The following is a 27,234-nucleotide window of genomic DNA, read 5'->3' as shown; positions in this document are numbered from 1 at the left end:
TAAAATCTCTCAACTGACTAGGTTAAAAATAAACATGACCTTGAGCAAGGCACTTAACCCTAATGTCTCATGTAAATCGAGCGCCTGCTAAATGACGTAAATGTACATTTCCAGATTGAAAGTGAAACTTCATTTCTACAAGAGCTTTAATCTACACCCACAATAACATCTGCGAAACATGTGTATGTGACCAATACAATTTGATTTGAAAGTTTTCAAAATAATGATGTTATTCATCTTGCCTGACAAATGACTGTGACTGCTTCCAAAGCGCATTTCTCCAATGAGTTTTCCAAGAATGGCAGCGTCCTGCTCACTTCCTCAATCTTATTGATATATATTTCAATTTGATGCATGGATGTTTCCTGATGCCCAAACAAAATATGAATGAATTATGTACATACATATCTTTTTCATTGATGAACCTGTAGATGTATCCCTCTCACCTGTTTGAGTTTTCCTTCAAAATCATTCAAGAATGTATTTCTCCAATATTGGGTGAATTCTTCTGAACCAATTTTAAGTGAGATCAGCTTGTTCCAGACCTACAGGAAAAGGTTTTCACTACACTTCAGTTTTCCTTTTATCAAACACTACAATTCCAATTCCAACTGTTCTGCAATAATAATAATATAAATATAATATTTATTTGTATCAATTATTTAATTTGGTAAAACAAAAACTCTTACCTTAGTCTCATACATGTATGCAAAATCAATGTTATTGAGATCTTTAACCAATTTGTTCTTGAATGTGAATCGCAGCCATTCCTTTATGATGGCCATGGTCTCCTTTAACTTCTCTTTGCGCGTGTTTTCCAAAAGGTTATTTGTCACTTCCTTTGTCTACAAGAATAGTAATTCATAACAAAAATATTCAGACTCATCAAATATTTATCTCTTGGACAAATCACTCATTATATTACAATTCAGTTCAGCCTGGCTTAACATTACATCGGTTTTGTTAAGCGAAGCCAGACTGTATTGAAAATTGAAAATAAATTCAGACCATTTTGCTTTAGGAACCACAATGTTGACTCTTTCCTTCTAAAAAACCTATATAATTCAAGTTATGTACAGTATTGGGTTTTAGAGACATACAACTTCTACTCGAAAAATGGCTTTGAGAGATTCAAATAGGTACATTACAATATTAAATGCTTATTATCATTTCAAGCAAGGCCATCTTGTTTACCATTTATTGCACGATATTGAATTATATATTTTTTTATATGTGCAGCACATTTTGAGATTTACATCAGTTTGTAACACTGTATGTCCACCTGGAGTAAAGATCTTCATTATTCATCTGCCTACTCTTTTCTTGATTGAGTTATGAGATTATTCAAACGGAAACACAGAGCAAATGCACTGTAAAAGCAAAGGCAAAGATTGAATTCATGGTTGTGTTTGGATATACCTGGAGATGGAAGGCCGTTTCTGCAATCAGACTGACAAGATCCAGGCAAACCAAATTAATCTCATGGTTCAAATTACTTTTCATATTCTTACAAATGGTCTCCAGAAGGCTCACAGCTGCTTTAAGGCAAAAGTCTCCATATCTGTCGTCATGGCTGAAAACAACACGCTGGTTAGTGATGGTGAACAAGCATTTAATGTTAACCTTGAAACATGTCATGGTGAGGATGTGCAAGACTAGTCTGTCTAATCCTTCTAGGAAATAACAGACAATTATCACTTCATGTATTTCAATTTGAATTCCTTTGCTACTCAGATGGAATTGAGAACAACTCTAAATATGATGTTTGTTTTGAGACAGGTGTTACCTGTGCTGTTGTTCCTTAACTCTGCTGAAGAGCCGTGACAACAAATCCTCCACAGCCTGTCAGTAAAAAGAATGGCAGATGGTATGACAGAATGGCAGATGGTATGACAGAATGGCAGATGGTATGACAGAATGGGGATGGTAAGACAGAATGGCAGATGGTATGACAGAATGGCGGATGGTATGACAGAATGGCGGATGTTATGACAGAATAGCAGATGGTATGACAGAATGGCAGATGGTATGACAGAATGGCAGATGGTATGACAGAATGGCAGATGGTATGACAGAATGGCTGATGGTATGACAGAATGGCAGATGGTATGACAGAATGGCAGATGGTATGACAGAATGGCAGATGGTATGACAGAATGGCATGAATCCAAAACTGTTTCAGGATGCTGACCACTTATATGCAACAACATTTTTCACAGGAGTACAAATAACAATGTAAACACACACACACACACACACACACACACACACACACACACACACACACACACACACACACACACACACATACACACAAACACACACACACATCTATACAGTGCATTCGGAAAGTATTCAGACCCCTTGACTTTTTACACATTTTGTTACGTTACAGCCTTGTTATGTCCTCATCAATCTACACACAATACCCCATAATGACAAAGCAAAAACCATATTAGATATTTTTGATAATTTATGGAAAATAAAATAAATTAAATATCACATTTATATAAGTATTCAGACCCTTTACTCAGAACTTTGTTGAAGCACCTTTGGCAGCGATTACAGCATTGAGTCTTCTTGGGTATGAAGCTACAAGCTTGGCACACCTGTATTTGGGGAGTTTCTCCCATTCTTCTCTGCAGATCCTCTCAAGCTCTGTCAGGTTGGATGGGGAGCGTTGCTGCACAGCTATTTTCAGGTCTCTCCAGAGATGTTCGATCGGGTTCAAGTCCGGGCTCTGGCTGGGCCACTCAAGGACATTCAGAGATTTGTCACGAAGCCACTCCTGCGTTGTCTTGGCTGTGTGCTTAGGATCGTTGTCCTGTTGGAAGGTGAACCTTCACCCACGTCTGAGGGCCTGAGCTCTGGAGCAGGTTTTCATCAAGGATCTCTCTTTGCTCTGCTCATCTTTCCCTCGATCCCTCGATCTTGACCAGTCTAGAGTTCTGTTAGAGTGACCATCGGGCCCTTCTCCCCCGATTGCTCAGTTTGGCCCGGGAGGCCAGCTCTAGGAAGAGTCCTGGTGGTTCCAAACGTCTTCCATTTAAGAACTGTGTTCTTGGGGACCTTCAATGCTGCAGACATTTTTTGGTACCCTTCCCTAGATCTGTGCCTCATGGCTTGGTTTTTGCTCTGACATGCACTGTAAACTGAGGGGCCGGACCTTATATAGACAGGTGTGTGCCTTTCCAAATCATGTCCAATCAATTGAATTTACCACAGGTGGACTCCAATCAAGTTGTCCAATCAAGTTGTATAAACATCTCAAGGATGAAAATTGTAAACAGGATGCACCTGAGCTCAACTTTGAGTATCATAGCAGGGTCTGAATACTTATGTAAATAAGGTATTTCTGTAAATTTGCAATAAATTTGCAAACATTTCTAAAAATATATTTTTGCTTTGTATTTATGGGGTATTGTGTGTGGATTGCTGAGAAATTGTTTTCTTTAACACTTTTTAGAATAAGGCTGAAAAATTGTACAGTACCAGTCAAAAGTATGGATACACCTACTCATTCAAGAGTTTTTCTTTATTTGTACTATTTTCTACATTGTAAAATAATAGTGAATCGATCAAAACTATGAAATAACACATATGGAATCATGTAGTAACCCCAAAAAATATTATATTTGAGATTCTTCAAAGTAGCCACCCTTTGCCTTGATGACTGCTTTGCACACGCTTGGCATTCTCTCAACCAGCTTCACCTGGAATGCTTTTTCAAAAGTCTTGAATGAGATCCCACATATGCTGAGCACTAGTTGTCTGCTTTTCCTTCACTCTGCAGTCCAACTCATCCCAAACAATCTCAATTGGGCTGATGTCGGGTGATTGTGGAGGCCAGGTCATCTGATGCAGCCCTCCATCACTCTCCTTCTTGGTCAAATAGCCCAAACCAGATGGGATGGCGTATCAGTGCAGAAATCACTGACAGTTTCATCAGCAAAGCACCCCCACTACATCACACCCTCTCCTCCCTGCTTCACGGTGGGAACCACACATGCGGAGATCACCTACTCTGCATCTCACAAAGACACTGCAGTTGGAACCAAAAATCTCAAATTTGGACTCATCAGACCAATGGACAGATTTCTACCGGTCTGGTGTCCATTGCTCATGTTTCTTGGTCCAAACAAGTCTCTTCTTCTTATTGCTGTCCTTTAGTAGTGGTTTCTTTGCAGCAATTAGATCATGAAGGCCTGATTCATGCAGTCTCCTCTGAACAGTTGACGTTGAGATGTGTCTGTTACTTGAACTCTGTGAAGCATTTATTTGGGCTGCAATCTGAGGTGCAGTTAATTCCCAATTTCTGAGGTTGGTAACTCTAAATAACTCTGGGTCTTCCTTTCCTGTGGCGGTCCTCATGAGGGACAGTTTCATCATAGCGCTTGATGGTTTTTGCGACTGCACTTGAAGAAACTTTCAAAGTTATAAAAATGTTCCTTCATGTCTTAAAGTAATGATGGACTGTTGTTTCTCTTTGCTATTTGAGCTGTTATTTCCATGAAATGGACTTGGTCTTTTACCACAAAACCTTGTTACGACACAAATGATTGGCTCAAACGCATTACAAAGGAAAGAAAATCCACAAATCAACTTTTAGCAAGGCACACCTGTTAATTAAAATTATTTCCAGGTGACTACCTCATGAAGCTGGTTGAGAATGCCAATAGTGTTCAAAGCTGTCATCAGGGCAAAGGGTGGCTACTTTGAAGAATCTTAAATATAAAATAGATTATGATACGTTGAACATGTTTTGGGTTAGTGCATGTTTCCATATGTGTTATTTCATAGTTTTGATGTCTTCACTATTATTCTACGATGTAGAAAATAATAAAAATAAAGAAAAACCCTGGAATGAGTAGGCGTGTCCAAACTTTTGACTGGTACTGTATGTTAGTATGTATTTATGTATGTACAGTTGAAGTCGGAAGTTTACATACGCCTTAGCCAAATACATTTAAACTCTATTTTTCACAATTCCTGACATTTAATCCGAATAAAATTTCCCTGTCTTAGGTCAGTTAGGATCACCACTTTAATTTAAGAATGTGAAATTTCAGAATAATAGTAGAGAGAATGATTTATTTCAGCTTTTATTTCTTTCATCACATTCCCAGTGGGTCAGAAGTTTACATACACTCAATTAGTATTTGGTAGCATTAACTTTAAATGGTTTAATTTGGGTAAAAGTTTCGGGTAGCCTTCCACAAGCTTCCCAAAATAAGTTGGGTGAATTTTGGCCCATTCCTCCTGACAGAGCTGGTGTAAAACAGTCAGGTTTGTTGGCCTCCTTGCTCGCACATACTTTTTCAGTTCTGCCCACAAATTGTCTATAGGATTGAGGTCAGGGCTTTGTCACGGACACTCCAATACCATGACTTTGTTGTCCTTAAGACATTTTGCCACAACTTTGGAAGGATGTTTGGGGTCATTGTCCATTTGAAAGACCCATTTGCTACCAAGCTTTAACTTCCTGACTAATGTCTTGAGATGTTGCTTCAATACATCCACATAATTTTCCTACCTCATGATGCCATCTATTTTTGTGAAGTGCACCAGTCCCTCCTGTAGCAAAGCACCCCCACAACATGATGCTGCCACCCCCCATGCTTCACGATTGGGATGGTGTTCTTCGGCTTGCAAGCCTCCCCCTTTTTCCTCCAAACATAACGATGGTCATTATGGCCAAACAGTTATATTTTTGTTTCATCAGACCAGAGGACATTTCTCCAAAAAGTACAATCTTTGTCCCCATGTGCAGTTGCAAACCGTAGTCTGGTATTTTTATGGCGATTTTGGAGCATTGGCTTCTTCCTTGTTGAGCGGCCTTTCAGATAATGTCGATATAGGACTCGTTTTACTGTGGATATTGTCACGACTTCCACCAAAGTTGTTCCTTCTCCTTGTTCGGGCGGCGTTCGGCGGTCGACGTCACCGGCTTTCTAGCCGCCACCAATCCATGTTTCATTTTTCCTTTTGTTTTGTCTGTTTACACACCTGGTTCCCATCTCATAATTATGTTCCTTATTTAACCCTCTGGTTTCCCTTTCTGTTTGTGTGTGATTGTCTTTCGGGTATTCCGGTGTGTTGTATTTTGAGTCCTGTTTTGTTCCTTGTTTGGAACGGGATTTTGTTACATTTTGGATTGAGTAAATCAGTGATTGTTACTCTTATCTGTGCCCTGCGCCTGACTCCTTCGCTATCTTTAGATAGACTCTGACAGATATAGATACTTTTGTATCTGTTTCCTTCAGCATCTTCACAAGGTTCTTTGTGGTTGTTCTGGGATTGATCTGCACTTTTCGCACCAAAGTACGTTCATCTCTAGGAGACAGAACGCGTCTCCTTCTTGAGCGGTATGACGGCTGCGTGATCCCATGGTGTGTATACTTGCATATTATTGTTTGCACAGATGAACCTGGTACCTTCAGGCATTTGCAAATTGCTCCCAAGGATGAACCAGACTTGTGGAGGTCTACAATTTTTTTTCTGAAGTCTTGGCTGATTTCTTTTCATTTCCCCATGATGTCAAGCAAATTGGCACTGCGTTTGAAGGTAGGCCTTCAAGGTACTCCTCCTCCAATTAACTCAAACTATGTAAATGAGTCTGTCAAAAGCTTATAAAGCAATGACATAATTTTCTGGAATTTTCCAAGCTGTTTAAAGGCACAGTCAACTTAGTTTATGTAAACTTCTGACCCACTGAAATTGTGATACATTGAATTATAAGTGAAATAATCTGTCTGGAAACAATTGTTTGAAAAATGACTTGTGTCATGCACAAAGTAGATGTCCTAACCGACTTGCCAAAACTATAGTTTGTTAACATGACATTTGTGGAGTGGTTAAGAAGCAAGTTTTAATGACTCCAAACTAAGTGTATGTCAACTTCCGACTACGACTGTATATATATATACACACACACACACACACACACACACACACACACACACAAACACAAACACACATAGTAAGTTCATAATAGCATGTTGTAAGATGTAGGATCTAATAAATCAAATGTCCATTTATAGCATAGCTTTTTAGTGCAGTCACATGAACTCCTACTGTTGAGTTGACATAAAACTAACGTACAACAAAGAAATACAAAACACTTTTTAACTTTTCAAAAGGGAGGGAGAAATGTACCTCATATTTATAGTTCTCCCCGGAAGTCAGACTAAACTGGAGGTGTTGAAGTGTGTCCAAGACATCAAGAGGGATGATTGATGCATAGTTGAACAAGTTATCCAGCCCCAACAGACACATCCAAGAGCGAGTAACGAGACAGTCCATCGCCACAAGGTGCTTGTGTTTTTCCATGATTTGGATGGAATCCCTAATTTTCAAGAAGGCAAAACTCAGAGATTTAAAACAGCACCATGGACAAAACAAATACAGTGTCATAGGAAATACATATTAGAATTGTTGGTTAAGTGCACCGAATAAAGTAGACCTATAATTAAGATCTGGACTGCAATGTGAAAGGTATGATTCTAGATATACTTATAGGATTTGATTTTAATTTCTACTACTAGTACTAGTATTAATTTTTTTCAACCTGTTGTTGTAATTGGTTTAGACTTAACAATTTTATTGTCCATTCATTCCAATTGAATCTTAAGTGAAAGCCTTCCCAATTACCTCAATTCCTGTGTTTCAAACATCGAGTCTGTGTAGCCTTCTGGTGTTTTGATCCCTTTCAATCCTGCCCAGATATCACATTTTGGATTCATGGTCAGAGGAGCAGCCTCAAAAGGCTTGCTGTCCCCTCTAAGCAGATGCAGGAGGGGGATAACCAAGATCCACTTTTCAACTCCATGTTTTCTTGCAGAGTTGAATAGAGTCTCAATTGCCTCCGAAACTCTGAAGGAGGAAGTAGACAACATCCATCTTCAGTTCAAGATATTGACATTTTGTTCATTAGATTAGAAACATTAGGAAGGTCTTTACTTTCGGTGGCTGGGGAAAGAAAATGATTTCTCACCTGATGTCACCTGGTAGCCCTTGTTTGAAATCTGTCCAGTATGCAAGGAAAACTTCTCTTGGCTTTTTAGGCAGGCAGAGTAACTCACACAGTTTAGAAATATGTCCACTGACATCTAAACTGTAATTGATGTGGACAACAAGGATAATAACTCCTAATTTCAGAGGATCAGAGAAAAAATCCTCACGCTTCTCATTCCCCTTTTGGTTCCCACCATCTAAAGCTTGCTGCATGAATTCTATCAAAAGGGTTTTCACCTGAAAAGAGGAATGTACAATGAAGAGTCCTTACATTTACATTCATACGATAACAACTCCCAAGTATTTTGCGATTGAGTCATCAACATGTAAATAACAATATGGCTGACAGAATAGCTGAAACAACGGCAAGGTAACACACATTTTAATTTGTGTGTCTTCATAATATGCAGTTAACAATAAATATAAAAGCATTTATGAACACAAGTTATATATCAATTTCATTCATAAAAGCTACTTAATGACAGTTCCTCAAAATAGGAAAGCAAATCTACCTGTTCTTCTCCATACGGCAGATCCCATTTCTTTGGACCATCCACATGGAGGAAGGGGGATTTGTAATTGGTGAAGAACTGCTGGAGTTGAGTAAAGAAGTTCCTAATGTTCACGTCACTCCATGTTTGAAGGAGATTAAAAATGTTTCCCAGCATCACCTTTCCAGCCAGCTGTCTGCCCGTCACTACCTTTTCCTTGTAGACATCCCACCATGCAAACTTGTTTTTGCAGCGTGATATCCAACTTTGGTCAGGTTCTGTGTGTATGATATCATCATATTGGTGCCACTCCCCTATGAGATTTTTTGTTGTTGATCAGTATAGTATTTATGGCTTCAATGTCATTTCATATACATTCCACATAGAAGTGGAAAAGGCACCCTGATTAGCATAGTGTGTGTGTGTGTGTGTGGTGTCTTGTTAGTTATATAATAGTCGAACATTACCGTCATGTGTCAAAAGATCCTCTTTGACGACCAGGCACCTGTTGACATGTTGCTTTGCATCCTTTAGGTAGATGTGCTCATATTTATACTCATATGAGTTGTCTTTTCTCTTGCAGACAACATACTTGTAAGGTATGGAGACACCAACATTCTTTTTAGGGGTCACCATTCGTCCTTCAACAAGAAATCCATTCTCTCCTAAATTCCTTTAAAGTGGATGATGAAAAATAAGCAACATTTTCGAAATGAAGTTATCGGCTAATAAGAAATGACAATGTTTATTGTCGGACAACTGTTTCACACTATCACTCCAAAAACTAGTCGCAGAAACATATAATACAATGACTTGTCTAAGACATACCAATCAGAGTTAATGATATGAAAAGTCACATCAATTATTAGACATTGGTGTCAACAAAGGGAGAAAAAAATGAATCCTTACCCTGTGATTTCCATTTTCAAACCATTTGTATCCCAGGTCTCAAAAAGACTTTCTGATCTCAAACAAACTATGTCTTTTGATGGGTCCAACTTGAAATGCTTGGATACAACAGCGTGAAAATAAATGGTAAGGTTATCCTTACCAGGACCATGATGCACTTTGGTTGGGCTGTAAAGGAGAAAAAAAAGACAAAACCCAGTATCAGTAAATATCAAGGTTCCCATAACAAAGACTTGAGTAAAGAATGAGGGGTAGTTTGAACTAATGTTTGGTGAAGATGTATCTGTGACAGTTTAAAATATTAGCAGGGCTCCAGACTAATGTTTTCCCCCGGTAGCACTGCTTTTTCAGTTGGTAGCACTCGACCATGATTTGGTAGCACTCGACCATGATTTGGTAGCACTCGACCATGATTTGGTAGCACTCGACCATGATTTGGTAGCACTCGACCATGATTTGGTAGCACTGCTTTTTCAGTTGGTAGCACTCGACCATGATTTGGTAGCACTGCTTTTTCAGTTGGTAGCACTCGACCATGATTTGGTAGCACTGCTTTTTCAGTTGGTAGCACTCGACCATGATTTGGTAGCACTGCTTTTTCAGTTGGTAGCACTCGACCATGATTTGGTAGCACTGCTTTTTCAGTTGGTAGCACTCGACCATGATTTGGTAGCACTGCTTTTTCAGTTGGTAGCACTCGACCATGATTTGGTAGCACTGCTTTTTCAGTTGGTAGCACTCGACCATGATTTGGTAGCACTGCTTTTTCAGTTGGTAGCACTCGACCATGATTTGGTAGCACTGCTTTTTCAGTTGGTAGCACTCGACCATGATTTGGTAGCACTGCTTTTTCAGTTGGTAGCACTCGACCATGATTTGGTAGCACTGCTTTTTCAGTTGGTAGCACTCGACCATGATTTGGTAGCACTGCTTTTTCAGTTGGTAGCACTCGACCATGATTTGGTAGCACTACTTTTTCAGTTGGTAGCACTCGACCATGATTTGGTAGCACTGCTTTTTCAGTTGGTAGCACTCGACCATGATTTGGTAGCACTGCTATTTCAGTTGGTAGCACTCGACCATGATTTGGTAGCACTCGACCATGATTTGGTAGCACTGCTTTTTCAGTTGGTAGCACTTGACCATGATTTGGTAGCACTCGACCATGATTTGGTAGCACTCTACCATGATTTGGTAGCACTCGACCATGATTTGGTAGCACTCGACCATGATTTGGTAGCACTGCTTTTTCAGTTGGTAGCACTCGACCATGATTTGGTAGCACTGCTTTTTCAGTTGGTAGCACTCAACCATGATTTGGTGGCACTCGAAAACTTTTATTGTGACGTCACACAATAGAAAAATTTGTAATCTTATAAGGTAATTCACAATGATTAATAAGAAGTGTAATAGACTACTGAGATGGTATTCAATAAATAAGTTGTACATCTAACACGTCCAAGCAAGAATGCATGATTAAGATATTTTGATATGCAACCTAATCCAGTGATTGTCATGAATTTTGGCTTGACAATTAGGCTATTATTGTTATAAAATAGGCCTAAAGAATTATTTTGTGGGGTTCAATAGAGATTTGCTTTCATCTTTACCTGCACTAATATGACATATTGGCCTAATTCAATTGCTGCTAATTCACCACCTGCGGAAGTGGGAACTCTATCAAATCTATGTTGTTTTAATACGGGACCTCCTAAAGTATGTGTGCACGCGCTTGCGTGTGAGCCTAGTCGTAAACATTTTCCATTTATCCTTTTAAAATGTCTTACCTTTTATTGTGGCAGAAACACAACCATATGTTTTCATCTGATTGTCAAACAATAATTGCCCAGCCTCCAAACAGTGGTGAATGAAAAGAGACATCTTTTATACAAAACACCAAAAAGTTTAAAGACATTTGCAAATTGTCATTAGACCAGAATGGATGTGTCCACTGCTGTCCGCAAACGTCTCAGTGTCAGCCAATCATCTCTGTCTTAGCAAAGTGTCAACGTTCTCATCAAATCACACTGCATTTTGGAGCGTAGCCTATACCAACCGTTTTCAAGTCCATTCACACATGTTTCATGCCTCTATCATGCGGCAATAATAAATAATGGTGTAAAGTCTACAGTTTTCTTGACATTTTACTATAATTAATTGTGATAGCCTCATGTTTTACCGGTACTGCATACCCCCACTATTTATTTTGTACTCGACCGTACTGCCTTACTTTCACCCCTGAGTGTACAGTAGTTACCCTTTAATTCCAGTGCACACCTAGCAAGAGGCTGTTGTTTAGCTGTGTTTTTGTAGTGCACATGTGATGATAGAGTTTGCAAGACAAATACCCACTGGATTTAAAAAAAATAATCATGATATAATTCTGCCAGGTAGGTATTAGCTACTTTCTAGTTTTTGGGAAAGCCTTTCTCCATCTACCAGAAGACAAAAATCATTAGCATCCCTAACGGCTACAGCACACACAGATGAGACCGGGGCAGTCCCATCTCATTGCCTCGTTAGAAAGTTACAGGAAATAATAATGACTGATGCATTCGGTTCATGTCTTATTATATCAACTTGGGCAAATTCATTCATTTTCTAATTCAATACATGTAATTGATTTCCTACTACATGCCTCTTCGTCTCTGATAATAGCTCTGTATTTATCTCAAAGCCATAAGATTAATCTCGATCATTAAACAGTGTAAAACAGGCACAGGACAGACACTTTCATTACAGGAGTCATGAGGATAAATCACCTTACAGTTTGACCAAATCTGTCAAGTCAAAGGGTGGCCAAATGCGACTGTATGGTCACAGCCAGTAGCCCTGTATTAGACACATTCAATCTATGACAGACACTTACAATTGGGGAGGCTGTGACTGCTTTTCCGTGTTTTCGTTCTTTGTTTCTTCCTGGCTTGTGTTTGACTTATCTGTTGGGTCATCAGTTGATACTTGGGATTGGTCAACACACGGCTGTGAGTTTGCTTCATCCTTGGTACACTTGTCACTCTGGTTACTGGATGTCTGTTGTTCATTCATGACTCCAGCTTCCTTGCTCCCTTCTGGGCTCCTGGAAAGCAGGAGGTTCCCAAATGTCAAAATATTCGGAACTTCAAAACATCTAAAACAAACTACTTTCATAATTACATTGTGTTATAATATTAATTCCCCCAACAAATGTAATAGTTTAAGCATTACTTGTTCCTTACATTTCCCATGAAGTCTGTTGTGACGTCTATGTGAAATGTGCATTGAATTTGAGTTTAATTTGATTTGACAAGTAACATGGTTAAATTGAAAGGACCAATTTAATATATAAACTTACATTTGGGTTGGATTTTTTAGCTTGTCCTTATTTTTGGGGGATTCCACCTGCTGGAAGTCTTCGTCATTGCTGTGGTTTGGTGGACTATCTTCCTTTGCAGGTGGGGAATCAGCAGTAGATGACTTAGAAGCATCACCACCACCATAATCACTCTGCTTCTCTGGTTCCTTGTGTTTGCTTGGAAGCCTCTTGTCTTGATTCTCCACGCTTATTGATAAAAGTACAAACGTGTTTCAAAAGATGCAGTTCAATATATAAATATGATAAATCATAATCGAATAGAGAGATATTGATTACCTCTGCTTCCTCGTTACTGTTCTTGTCTCTGTGGTTTCTCCCATCAAAGCTTCTTTATATGACAGCTGTCTTACTGGTTGAGTTGGGACTGAGGCAGGTCCTGTGTTCTGATCTGTTGTCTCATGTGTGGATGAGGCAGTCTTCTCAGGCAAGTCTTGTTTTACTGAACTATGTTGGGTTTGGCTTGTGTTTGACTCGTCCAGCGGTTCACTTTCATTTACCTTTGATGGACCCTCGGGTTGGTCTTCCGTGGTTGTCTGGTACGGGGATGGGATAAGAGAGGTTGGAAGTTTGGAGGGTACGGTTGGAGTGGCAGCAGGAGTGGCAGTGTTCTTAGGTGGAGTTCCTGTAGGGGGAACATCCACCGCTGCACAGCTCTCACTCCCAGACGACTCCTCTTTCTGATGTGTGTCTGTTGTCAGCTCAGTGTTGCTGGGGGAGTCTTCACTCTATGTACAAACAAAAGTGTTATAGAATTGTATTTTCAAATATAACACATTTCAGGCAAAAAAAAATAAAAAAACTGTGCATATACCCTCTACACTCTACTGTATACACACTCTACAATCTATACTCTACTGCATATACCCTCTACACTCTACTGGATATACACTCTACAATCTATACTCTACTGCATATACCCTCTACACTCTACTGGATATACACTCTACGATCTATACTCTACTGCATATACCCTCTACACTCTACTGGATACACACTCTACGATCTATACTCTACTGCATATACCCTCTACACTCTACTGGATATACACTCTACAATCTATACTCTACTGCATATACCCTCTACACTCTACTGGATACACACTCTACGATCTATACTCTACTGCATATACCCTCTACACTCTACTGGATATACACTCTACGATCTATACTCTACTGCATATACCCTCTACACTACTGCATATACCCTCTACACTCTACTGGATATACACTCTACAATCTATACTCTACTGCATATACCCTCTACACTCTACTGGATACACACTCTACGATCTATACTCTACTGCATATACCCTCTACACTCTACTGGATATACACTCTACGATCTATACTCTACTGCATATACCCTCTACACTCTACTGGATACACACTCTACGATCTATACTCTACTGCATATACCCTCTACACTCTACTGGATATACACTCTACGATCTATACTCTACTGCATATACCCTCTACACTCTACTGTATACACACTCTACGATCTATACTCTACTGCATATACCCTCTACACTCTACTGGATATACACTCTACGATCTATACTCTACTGCATATACCCTCTACACTCTACTGTATACACACTCTACGATCTATACTCTACTGCATATACCCTCTACACTCTACTGTATACACACTCTACGATCTATACTCTACTGCATATACCCTCTACACTCTACTGGATATACACTCTACGATCTATACTCTACTGCATATACCCTCTACACTCTACTGTATACACACTCTACGATCTATACTCTACTGCATATACCCTCTACACTCTACTGGATACACACTCTACGATCTATACTCTACTGCATATACCCTCTACACTCTACTGGATACACACTCTACGATCTATACTCTACTGCATATACCCTCTACACTCTACTGGATATACACTCTACAATCTATACTCTACTGCATATACCCTCTACACTCTACTGGATATACACTCTACGATCTATACTCTACTGCATATACCCTCTACACTCTACTGGATACACACTCTACGATCTATACTCTACTGCATATACCCTCTACACTACTGCATATACCCTCTACACTCTACTGTATACACACTCTACGATCTATACTCTACTGCATATACCCTCTACACTCTACTGGATACACACTCTACGATCTATACTCTACTGCATATACCCTCTACACTCTACTGTATACACACTCTACGATCTATACTCTACTGCATATACCCTCTACACTACTGCATATACCCTCTACACTCTACTGTATACACACTCTACGATCTATACTCTACTGCATATACCCTCTACACTCTACTGTATACACACTCTACGATCTATACTCTACTGCATATACCCTCTACACTCTACTGGATATACACTCTACAATCTATACTCTACTGCATATACCCTCTACACTCTACTGGATATACACTCTACAATCTATACTCTACTGCATATACCCTCTACACTACTGCATATACCCTCTACACTCTACTGTATACACACTCTACGATCTATACTCTACTGCATATACCCTCTACACTCTACTGGATATACACTCTACGATCTATACTCTACTGCATATACCCTCTACACTCTACTGGATATACACTCTACAATCTATACTCTACTGCATATACCCTCTACACTCTACTGGATATACACTCTACGATCTATACTCTACTGCATATACCCTCTACACTCTACTGGATATACACTCTACAATCTATACTCTACTGCATATACCCTCTACACTCTACTGGATATACACTCTACAATCTATACTCTACTGCATATACCCTCTACACTCTACTGGATATACACTCTACGATCTATACTCTACTGCATATACCCTCTACACTACTGCATATACCCTCTACACTCTACTGTATACACACTCTACGATCTATACTCTACTGCATATACCCTCTACACTCTACTGGATATACACTCTACGATCTATACTCTACTGCATATACCCTCTACACTCTACTGGATACACACTCTACAATCTATACTCTACTGCATATACCCTCTACACTCTACTGGATACACACTCTACAATCTATACTCTACTGCATATACCCTCTACACTCTACTGGATACACACTCTACAATCTATACTCTACTGCATATACCCTCTACACTCTACTGGATACACACTCTACGATCTATACTCTACTGCATATACCCTCTACACTACTGCATATACCCTCTACACTCTACTGTATACACACTCTACGATCTATACTCTACTGCATATACCCTCTACACTACTGCATATACCCTCTACACTCTACTGTATACACACTCTACGATCTATACTCTACTGCATATACCCTCTACACTCTACAATCTATACTCTACTGCATATACCCTCTACACTCTACTGGATACACACTCTACAATCTATACTCTACTGCATATACCCTCTACACTCTACTGGATACACACTCTACAATCTATACTCTACTGCATATACCCTCTACACTCTACTGGATACACACTCTACAATCTATACTCTACTGCATATACCCTCTACACTCTACTGGATATACACTCTACGATCTATACTCTACTGCATATACCCTCTACACTCTACTGGATATACACTCTACAATCTATACTCTACTGCATATACCCTCTACACTCTACTGGATATACACTCTACGATCTATACTCTACTGCATATACCCTCTACACTCTACTGGATATACACTCTACGATCTATACTCTACTGCATATACCCTCTACACTCTACTGGATATACACTCTACGATCTATACTCTACTGCATATACCCTCTACACTCTACTGGATATACACTCTACAATCTATACTCTACTGCATATACCCTCTACACTCTACTGGATATACACTCTACAATCTATACTCTACTGCATATACCCTCTACACTCTACTGGATATACACTCTACAATCTATACTCTACTGCATATACCCTCTACACTCTACTGGATACACACTCTACAATCTATACTCTACTGCATATACCCTCTACACTCTACTGGATACACACTCTACAATCTATACTCTACTGCATACACACTCCACACTACTGCATATACCCTCTACACTCTACTGGATATACACTCTACGATCTATACTCTACTGCATATACCCTCTACACTACTGCATATACCCTCTACACTCTACTGGATATACACTCTACAATCTATACTCTACTGCATATACCCTCTACACTCTACTGGATATACACTCTACGATCTATACTCTACTGCATATACCCTCTACACTCTACTGGATATACACTCTACGATCTATACTCTACTGCATATACCCTCTACACTCTACTGGATATACACTCTACGATCTATACTCTACTGCATATACCCTCTACACTCTACTGGATATACACTCTACGATCTATACTCTACTGCATATACCCTCTACACTCTACTGGATATACACTCTACGATCTATACTCTACTGCATATACCCTCTACACTCTACTGTATACACACTCTACGATCTATACTCTACTGCATATACCCTCTACACTCTACTGGATATACACTCTACGATCTATACTCTACTGCATATACCCTCCACACTCTACTGGATACACACTCTACAATCTATACTCTACTGCATACACACTCCACACTACTGCATATACCCTCTACACTCTACTGGATATACACTCTACGATCTATACTCTACTGCATATACCCTCTACACTACTGCATATACCCTCTACACTCTACTGGATATACACTCTACAATCTATACTCTACTGCATATACCCTCTACACTCTACTGGATATACACTCTACGATCTATACTCTACTGCATATACCCTCTACACTCTACTGGATACACACTCTACAATCTATACTCAACTGCATTTACCCTCTACACTCTACTGGATATACACTCTACGATCTATACTCTACTGCATATACCCTCTACACTCTACTGGATACACACTCTACAATCTATACTCTACTGCATATACCCTCTACACTCTACTGGATACACACTCTACAATCTATACTCTACTGCATATACCCTCTACACTCTACTGGATACACACTCTACAATCTATACTCTACTGCATATACCCTCTACACTCTACTGGATACACACTCTACAATCTATACTCTACTGCATATACCCTCTACACTCTACTGGATATACACTCTACAATCTATACTCTACTGCATATACCCTCTACACTCTACTGGATATACACTCTACAATCTATACTCTACTGCATGTACCCTCTACACTCTACTGGATACACACTCTACAATCTATACTCTACTGCATATACCCTCTACACTCTACTGGATATACACTCTACAATCTATACTCTACTGCATATACCCTCTACAATCTACTGCATATATACTCTACTCTACTGCATATACCCTCTACACTCTACTGGATATACACTCTACGATCTATACTCTACTGCATACACACTCCACACTACTGCATATATACTCTACTCTACTGCATATACCCTCTACACTCTACTGGATATGCATACACACTCTCTCCTCAACTGAATATACACGCATTACTCTACTGCATATACATTCTATACTCTACTGCATATACACTCTACTCTACTGCATATACACTATATACTCTACTGCATATACACTATATACTCTACTGCATATGCATTCTATAATCTACTGCATATACACTCTACTCTACTGCATATACACTCTATACTCTACTGCATGTACATTCTATAGTCTACTGGATATACACTCTACAATCTATACTCCACTGCATACACACTCTATACTCTATACTCCACTGCATATACACTCTATACTCTACTGGGTATACACTCTATAATCTACTGAAAGTATACTCTACACTCTACTGCATACACACTCCATACTCTATACTCCACTGCATACACACTCTATAGTCAACTGAATATACACTCATTACTCTACTGCATATAAACTCTGTACTCTACTGCATATACACTCTATACAATACTGGATATACACTCTACAATCTATACTCCACTGCATACACACTCTATAGTCAACTGAATATACACTCATTACTCTACTGCATATACCCTCTACACTCTACTGGATATACACTCTACAATCTATACTCTACTGCATATACCCTCTACACTCTACTGGATACACACTCTACAATCTATACTCTACTGCATATACCCTCTACACTCTACTGGATACACACTCTACAATCTATACTCTACTGCATACACACTCCACACTACTGCATATACCCTCTACACTCTACTGGATATACACTCTACGATCTATACTCTACTGCATATACCCTCTACACTACTGCATATACCCTCTACACTCTACTGGATATACACTCTACAATCTATACTCTACTGCATATACCCTCTACACTCTACTGGATATACACTCTACGATCTATACTCTACTGCATATACCCTCTACACTCTACTGGATATACACTCTACGATCTATACTCTACTGCATATACCCTCTACACTCTACTGGATATACACTCTACGATCTATACTCTACTGCATATACCCTCTACACTCTACTGGATATACACTCTACGATCTATACTCTACTGCATATACCCTCTACACTCTACTGGATATACACTCTACGATCTATACTCTACTGCATATACCCTCTACACTACTGCATATACCCTCTACACTCTACTGGATATACACTCTACGATCTATACTCTACTGCATATACCCTCTACACTACTGCATATACCCTCTACACTCTACTGGATATACACTCTACAATCTATACTCTACTGCATATACCCTCTACACTCTACTGGATATACACTCTACGATCTATACTCTACTGCATATACCCTCTACACTCTACTGGATATACACTCTACGATCTATACTCTACTGCATATACCCTCTACACTCTACTGGATATACACTCTACGATCTATACTCTACTGCATATACCTTCTACACTCTACTGGATATACACTCTACGATCTATATTCTACTGCATATACCCTCTACACTCTACTGGATATACACTCTACGATCTATACTCTACTGCATATACCCTCTACACTCTACTGGATACACACTCTACGATCTATACTCTACTGCATATACCCTCTACACTCTACTGGATATACACTCTACGATCTATACTCTACTGCATATACCCTCTACACTCTACTGGATACACACTCTACAATCTATACTCAACTGCATATACCCTCTACACTCTACTGGATATACACTCTACGATCTATACTCTACTGCATATACCCTCTACACTCTACTGGATACACACTCTACAATCTATACTCTACTGCATATACCCTCTACACTCTACTGGATACACACTCTACAATCTATACTCTACTGCATATACCCTCTACACTCTACTGGATATACACTCTACGATCTATACTCTACTGCATATACCCTCTACACTCTACTGGATACACACTCTACAATCTATACTCAACTGCATATACCCTCTACACTCTCCTGGATATACACTCTACGATCTATACTCTACTGCATATACCCTCTACACTCTACTGGATACACACTCTACAATCTATACTCTACTGCATATACCCTCTACACTCTACTGGATATACACTCTACAATCTATACTCTACTGCATATACCCTCTACACTCTACTGGATATACACTCTACTGGATATACACTCTACAATCTATACTCTACTGCATGTACCCTCTACACTCTACTGGATACACACTCTACAATCTATACTCTACTGCATATACCCTCTACACTCTACTGGATATACACTCTACAATCTATACTCTACTGCATATACCCTCTACAATCTACTGCATATATACTCTACTCTACTGCATATACCCTCTACACTCTACTGGATATACACTCTACGATCTATACTCTACTGCATACACACTCCACACTACTGCATATATACTCTACTCTACTGCATATACCCTCTACACTCTACTGGATATGCATACACACTCTCTCCTCAACTGAATATACACGCATTACTCTACTGCATATACATTCTATACTCTACTGCATATACACTCTACTCTACTGCATATACACTATATACTCTACTGCATATACACTATATACTCTACTGCATATACATTCTATAATCTACTGCATATACACTCTACTCTACTGCATATACACTCTATACTCTACTGCATGTACATTCTATAGTCTACTGGATATACACTCTACAATCTATACTCCACTGCATACACACTCTATACTCTATACTCCACTGCATATACACTCTATACTCTACTGGGTATACACTCTATAATCTACTGAAAGTATACTCTACACTCTACTGCATACACACTCCATACTCTATACTCCACTGCATACACACTCTATAGTCAACTGAATATACACTCATTACTCTACTGCATATAAACTCTATACTCTACTGCATATACACTCTATACAATACTGGATATACACTCTACAATCTATACTCCACTGCATACACACTCTATAGTCAACTGAATATACACTCATTACTCTACTGCATATACACTATACACTCTACTGCATATAAACTCTATACTCTACTGCATATACACTCTATACAATACTGGATATACACTCTGTACTTTACTGCCTATACACTCTATAATCTATACTCCACTGCATATACACTCTATACTCTACTGGGTATACACTCTATAATCTACTGAAAGTATACTCTACACTCTACTGCATACACACTCTATACTCAATACTCAACTGAATATACACTCATTACTCTACTGAATATACACTCTATACTCTACTGGATATACACTCTATACTCCAAACACTACTGCATACACACTCTATATTCTACTGCATATACACTCTATACTGTATACTCTACTGAATATACACTATATACTCTACTGGATATACACTCTATAATCTACTGCATACAAACTCTATACTCAATACTCTACAGAATACACACTACACTATCTACACTCTACTGCATATACACTCTACTCTACTGCATATACACTCTATACTCTACCTCATATACACTCTATACTCTATAGTCTACTGCATATACATTCTATACTCTACTGGATATACACTCTACAATCTATACTCCACTGCATACACGCTCTATACTCTATACTCCACTGCATATACACTCTATACTCTACTGGGTATACACTCTATAATCTACTGAAGGTATATTCTATACTCTACTGCATACATACTCTATACTCAATACTCAACTGAATATACACGCATTACTCTACTGAATATACACTCTATACTCTACTTGATATACACTCTATACTCCACACACTACTGCATATACTGTCTATACTCTACTGGATAAACACTCTATGCTCTACTGCAAATACACTCTATACTCTATATTCTACTACATATACACTCTATACTCTACCCTATACTCTCTATACTCTACCGCATATACACTCTATACTCTACCACATATACACTCTATACTCTATACTCCAATACATATACACTCTATATTCTACTGCACATACACTCTATACTCTACCCTATACTCTCTATACTCTACCGCATATACACTCTATACTCTATACTCTACTGGATATACACTCTATAATCTACTGCATACAAACTCTATACTCAATACTCTACAGAATACACACTACACGATCTACACTCTACTGCATATACACTCTACTCTACTGCATATACACTCTATACTCTACCTCATATACACTCTATACTCTATACTCTACTGCATATACACTCTATACTCTACTGCATATACACTCTATACTCTACTGCATATACACTCTATACTCTACTGCATATACATTCTATACTCTACTGCATATACATTCTATACTCTATAATCTACTGGATATTTGGCAATTTTTTTTGTTGTTGTAATGAAACATGTATTACATTTTCAACATATACAATTGTAATACAGGCACCTTTTTCTTGACATTGCCCGTTGGATCTTCACTGGAGTGTTTTAGAGGTGTGTCAGTTTTGTTCGCGGACAATGTCAGTGGCTCATTCTCATGCTGGGGCTCTGCTTCACTGACCGCAGAGGTTTGATGCTCTGCAGTGGTTAGCTGGCAGTTACCTGAAATTGAAGACACATTCATTTGGTGAACTACATGATACAAACATTCAAGCTATCTTGCATTTAATAGTTTGGATTTATTTCCTATTGGACAATTCCATATATTATGCATAGGGCCAGGGTTTTTCTTGGTCAGGTCACATAATCAGTTAAAACTCCTGGTCCTAGGCAGGGCCGGACTAATCAAATCTGGGGTCCTAGGATAGATCACTTTAGAGGGTCCCCTCTTGGCTGTAGAGAGAAACTTTTGTAGTTTTAAAGTTTATTTCCTGTAATTCTACACATTTGTCCATGGCTTATGCCGTGTTCTTATGTTATCTGAGTGACTCAAACATTATAACAAAATCAGTGGGGGCCCCTGGATGTAGGGTCCCTGGGCATGTGCCCTTTGTACCCAGTGGGTAATATGGCCATGGTCCGAAGCATGCATATCACTGGCCCTATATACATGCATGCTGTAGACCTGCAGGATATGCAGTTGGCTTTTTACTAGGATACAATTGTAGTTTATCAAGATTAAATGAACTTTGTATTTCCTGTGTAATAAAACATTTGTGCTGTAACTAGCCTACTGTGGGGTGGGGTGCAGTTGCTAATCTTGAATGGTTAGATATTCCTGAATGACATCCAAATATTATGATTATGAATACATAAATAATGTAAAGATGGTCAAACAAATGACAAATAATAGATATTGATTCATGATTATTAATATTTCAAAAGAAATCATATATAAATACTATATTACCTGAGGTGCAAACTTGGGATTGGACAGGTAACTTACATCCACAGTCACTGCAGAATTTAAAAGATTCTGCCAGCATGTGACCACAAGCAGGGCACTTCTTCATGATGAACCCTATCTGTTTGAAATAATAAACATGATCACTATGACAAACCATTATCATATAACGTGCAGCAGGTAGCCTATATGTTAAGAGTTCTTGGCCAGTAACCGAACGGTCACTGGTTTGAATTCATCAGCCGGCAAGATAGAAAAATCTGCCGTTCTGCCCTTGAACAAGGCAGTTAACCCCCAACAACAACGCTGACGATGTAGACATCGATTTTTATTTTATTTTACCTTTATTTTACTAGGCAGGTCAGTTAAGAACAAATTCTTATTTTCAATGACGGCCTAGGAACAGTGGGTTAACTGCCTGTTCAGGGGCAGAACGACAGATTTTGTACCTTGTCAGCTCGGGGATTTGAACTTGCAACCTTTCGGTTACTAGTCCAATGCTCTAACCACTAGGCTTAATTCAGCCCCCCGCACCTCTCTGACTCAAAGGGGTTGGGTTAAATGCAAAAGACACATTTCGGTTGAATGCATTCAGTTGCGCAAATAACTAGGTATCCCTTTTCCCTCAGCAGTCAGACAAACATTCTTTCACTTCCAATTACTCCTCATTCAGAAAGTTATGGTTAGACTAAGATTTTTGGGGGGGCCGCTATTTTTCAGATGTTGCCCTACCGGAGTTACACGGTGTTATTGACACTCACATCCACGAGCTACTTGCTATGGGCATCACTGGTATTAGCTTCACGACTAACATTTGGACCAGCTATGTCAGTCTCATGAGCATTATGAATGAGTCTGACAGTACAGTGGGTTGATGAGGATTTTGAGAAGAAACAGGGTTTATGTGACATGTTACAGACACAGCTGGACAAGATGGAAATGGACACAGTGCACCGAGGAAGAGAGGCCACGGACAGACACAGCTGGACAAGATGGAAATGGACACAGTGCACCGAGGAAGAGAGGCCACGGACAGACACAGCTGGACAAGATGGAAATGGACACAGTGCACCGAGGAAGAGAGGCCACGGACAGACACAGCTGGACAAGATGGAAATGGACACAGTGCACCGAGGAAGAGAGGCCACGGACAGACACAGCTGGACAAGATGGAAATGGACACAGTGCACCGAGGAAGAGAGGCCACGGACAGACACAGCTGAAACTTCACTGCTTGACATGTATGATGAAATCCTGGTTGAGACTGAACAAATGAACAACGAAACAGCACAGCAAGTAAGTGAAAGAAATAGGTGATGAAGTTTTTCTGGTAATGGGAACATACACTGCCATTCAAAAGTTTGGGGTCACTTAGAAATGTACTTGTTTGATCAGAAATACAGTGTAGATGTTGTTAATGTTGTAAATGAATATTGTAGCTGGAAACGTCAGATTTATTATGGAATATCTACATAGGCGTAAAGAGGCCCATTATCATCAACCATCACTCCTGTGTTCCAATGGCACGTTGTGTTAGCTAATCCATGTTTATCATTTTAAAAGGCTAATTGATCATTAGAAAACACTTTTGCAATTATGTTAGCACAGCTGAAAACTGCTGTACTGATTAAAGAACAATAAAACTGGCCTTCTTTAGACTAGTTGAGTATCTGGAGCATCAGCATTTGTGAGTTCGATTACAGGCTCAAAATGGCTAGAAACAAATAATTTTCTCCTGAAACTGTCAGTCTATTCTTGTTCTGAGAAATGAAGGCTATTCGATGTGAGAAACTGCCAAGAAACTGAAGATCTCGTACAACGCTGTGTACTACTCCTGTGTACTGTGTACTACAGAACAGCACAAACTGGCCCTAACCAGAATAGAAAGAGGAGTGGGAGGCCCAGGTTCACAATTGAACAAGAGGACAAGTACACTAGTTTGAGAAACAGACGCCTCACAAGTCCTCAACTGGCAGCTTCATTAAATAGTATCCGCAAAACACCAGTCTCAACGTCAACAGTGAAGATGCGACTCCGGGATGCTGGCCTTCTAGGCAGAGTTGCAAAGAAAAAGCAATATCTCAGACTGGCCAATAAAAATAAAATATTAAGATGGGCAAAAGAACACAGACACTGGACAGAGGAACTCTATCTAGAAGGCCAGCATCCCAGAGTCGCCTCTTCACTGTTGACGTTAAGATGGAGGTTTTGAGGGTACTATTTAATGAAAATGCCTTCATCAAGAGCGCGATGGCGTGCGCGACGCACAACTATCAACTAGGCTAGTCTAGGGGCTATGGCTACTATTAAAAATGAACTATTGTCTCCTTCTATACTGTCAACAACAAGGTTGTGACCAAACTACTAGTGCAATAAAACAATATTTTTTTGTGGAAGGTTGGAGCTTTACCAATGTTAACATTTATCCCAAGATCTGGTTAACGACTAACTTAATGTCAACACTGCTGCTCCCGGCCACACCCGTTATAACATAATTTTTAACACACATTGTTGCCCACTCACGTCCAATGTTATTGACAAATTAATAACATACAATTATGTACATTCACTTTTTACATGGGAAGTTATCAGATAGTCACTCCAACAAGCATGATCTTACCGGTTTGCCGACTCATTAAGCTGCCATATCAGTGTCTGCGTAGTCCGTATTGAACAATCTGTGCTGAATATATACCAATACATTCGAATAAGTTTCGTTTTCCGGAGAGAAGGTGACAAGAACTACACGCCTACTTTCCTGTACATGAAAAAAACACATAAATGTATCATTCATGTGCAATGTATATGTATAGGCTACAACGAGGTGTTTCTTACATTATTTTTTAGGTAATACCCCCATAATATGGCATTAGTGTGTAAGCCTAATATGCTAACCTGACCGCCCGGGTTGCGTGCACGATCATTGCAAAATAAATGTACACATACGTGTTCTCAATCATTTCATCCAAACTACTCACGCGTATCAACAGTCGTCTGCATAGCGCCGTAGTGTAACATATAACTACAGTTGGCGCTAAAATAGAACTTGGTGGCATAGACAAAACCAACATGCGCACCATGGCTTGGTCATCATGTAAACTTTAGGGTTTAAAACTGTATGCTTGCCAAATAGCCACATACCATATGCTTTTGGGAACGAGCAGAAGTCGATCCCCTGAGGCAAAAGTAATAATATTGGTGTTTAATTCAATAAGAGAAAAGCTGCAAAATGGAGAGTTGGTGAAATACGAAAAGACGATGATAGCAGTGCCAGCAATGTTATGTTCCAACACAATCTCACACTCAATTCGTGAAAATATGTACAGAAAGTATTTCAGTAGATTTCGTGCGTTTTTGTACATTTTACGTGGCTTAATTCGTGTGAAAATACACATTTTTGTGCGATTTAATTCGTAGAAAATGACCAAGAAAATTGTGCGACTTCATTCATAGGAAAATACTTTTTTGTGGGGGCAAACTTCGGAACAATAATTTGAAAGATATTATAGCAGTGCAGGATGGGCAATGTTGTTCAACACTTCCTTTTTTGTGTCACATGTGTATTTATATCAGGGGTGCCTAAACTTTTTCAGCCTGGGACGCAC

At 39.2% G+C, this 27,234-nt stretch overlaps 1 protein-coding gene across 2 annotated transcripts; it reads right to left on the bottom strand.

The window, feature by feature from the left end:
- Positions 1-218: 218 nt before the first annotated feature.
- On the bottom strand, positions 219-26,404 carry LOC116374236 (E3 ubiquitin-protein ligase rnf213-alpha). 2 transcript variants are annotated; one of them, XM_031825686.1, is made up of 17 exons: positions 26,250-26,404; positions 23,636-23,750; positions 22,733-22,887; positions 13,045-13,493; positions 12,748-12,954; positions 12,283-12,492; positions 9,414-9,581; positions 8,972-9,177; positions 8,526-8,782; positions 7,994-8,250; positions 7,651-7,872; positions 7,156-7,345; positions 1,787-1,842; positions 1,420-1,573; positions 690-845; positions 447-545; positions 219-365 (listed from the first exon to the last, which is right to left on the bottom strand). In XM_031825686.1, the coding sequence occupies exons 2-17, from the start codon at positions 23,736-23,738 to the stop codon at positions 234-236; spliced, it is 3,021 nt and encodes a 1,006-aa protein (XP_031681546.1). In that variant the 5' UTR covers positions 23,739-23,750; positions 26,250-26,404; the 3' UTR covers positions 219-233. The 2 variants fall into 2 exon arrangements, with proteins under 2 accessions (XP_031681546.1, XP_031681545.1); XM_031825685.1 differs by having other exon boundaries at positions 8,526-8,818; positions 26,250-26,403.
- Between the last annotated feature and the right edge of the window lie 830 nt (positions 26,405-27,234).

This window comes from Oncorhynchus kisutch, linkage group LG5 (assembly GCF_002021735.2).
Source record: "Oncorhynchus kisutch isolate 150728-3 linkage group LG5, Okis_V2, whole genome shotgun sequence".
In the NCBI taxonomy this organism is placed as follows: Eukaryota; Metazoa; Chordata; class Actinopteri; order Salmoniformes; family Salmonidae; genus Oncorhynchus; species Oncorhynchus kisutch.
The sequence above is the reverse complement of the archived record's forward strand: the minus strand, read 5'-3'. Positions and strand labels throughout refer to the sequence as shown.

Coding starts and splice junctions, on each gene's coding strand:
- LOC116374236 (XM_031825685.1), bottom strand. CDS start 23,738: ATGAAGAAGTGCCCTGCTTGTGGTCACATGCTGGCAGAATCTTTTAAA. Junction 9,178..9,413: donor TTGAAAATGGAAATCACAGG/GTAAGGATTCAT, acceptor TCCACTTTAAAG/GAATTTAGGAGAGAATGGAT. Junction 846..1,419: donor AAACGGCCTTCCATCTCCAG/GTATATCCAAAC, acceptor CTATTCTTGTAG/ACAAAGGAAGTGACAAATAA.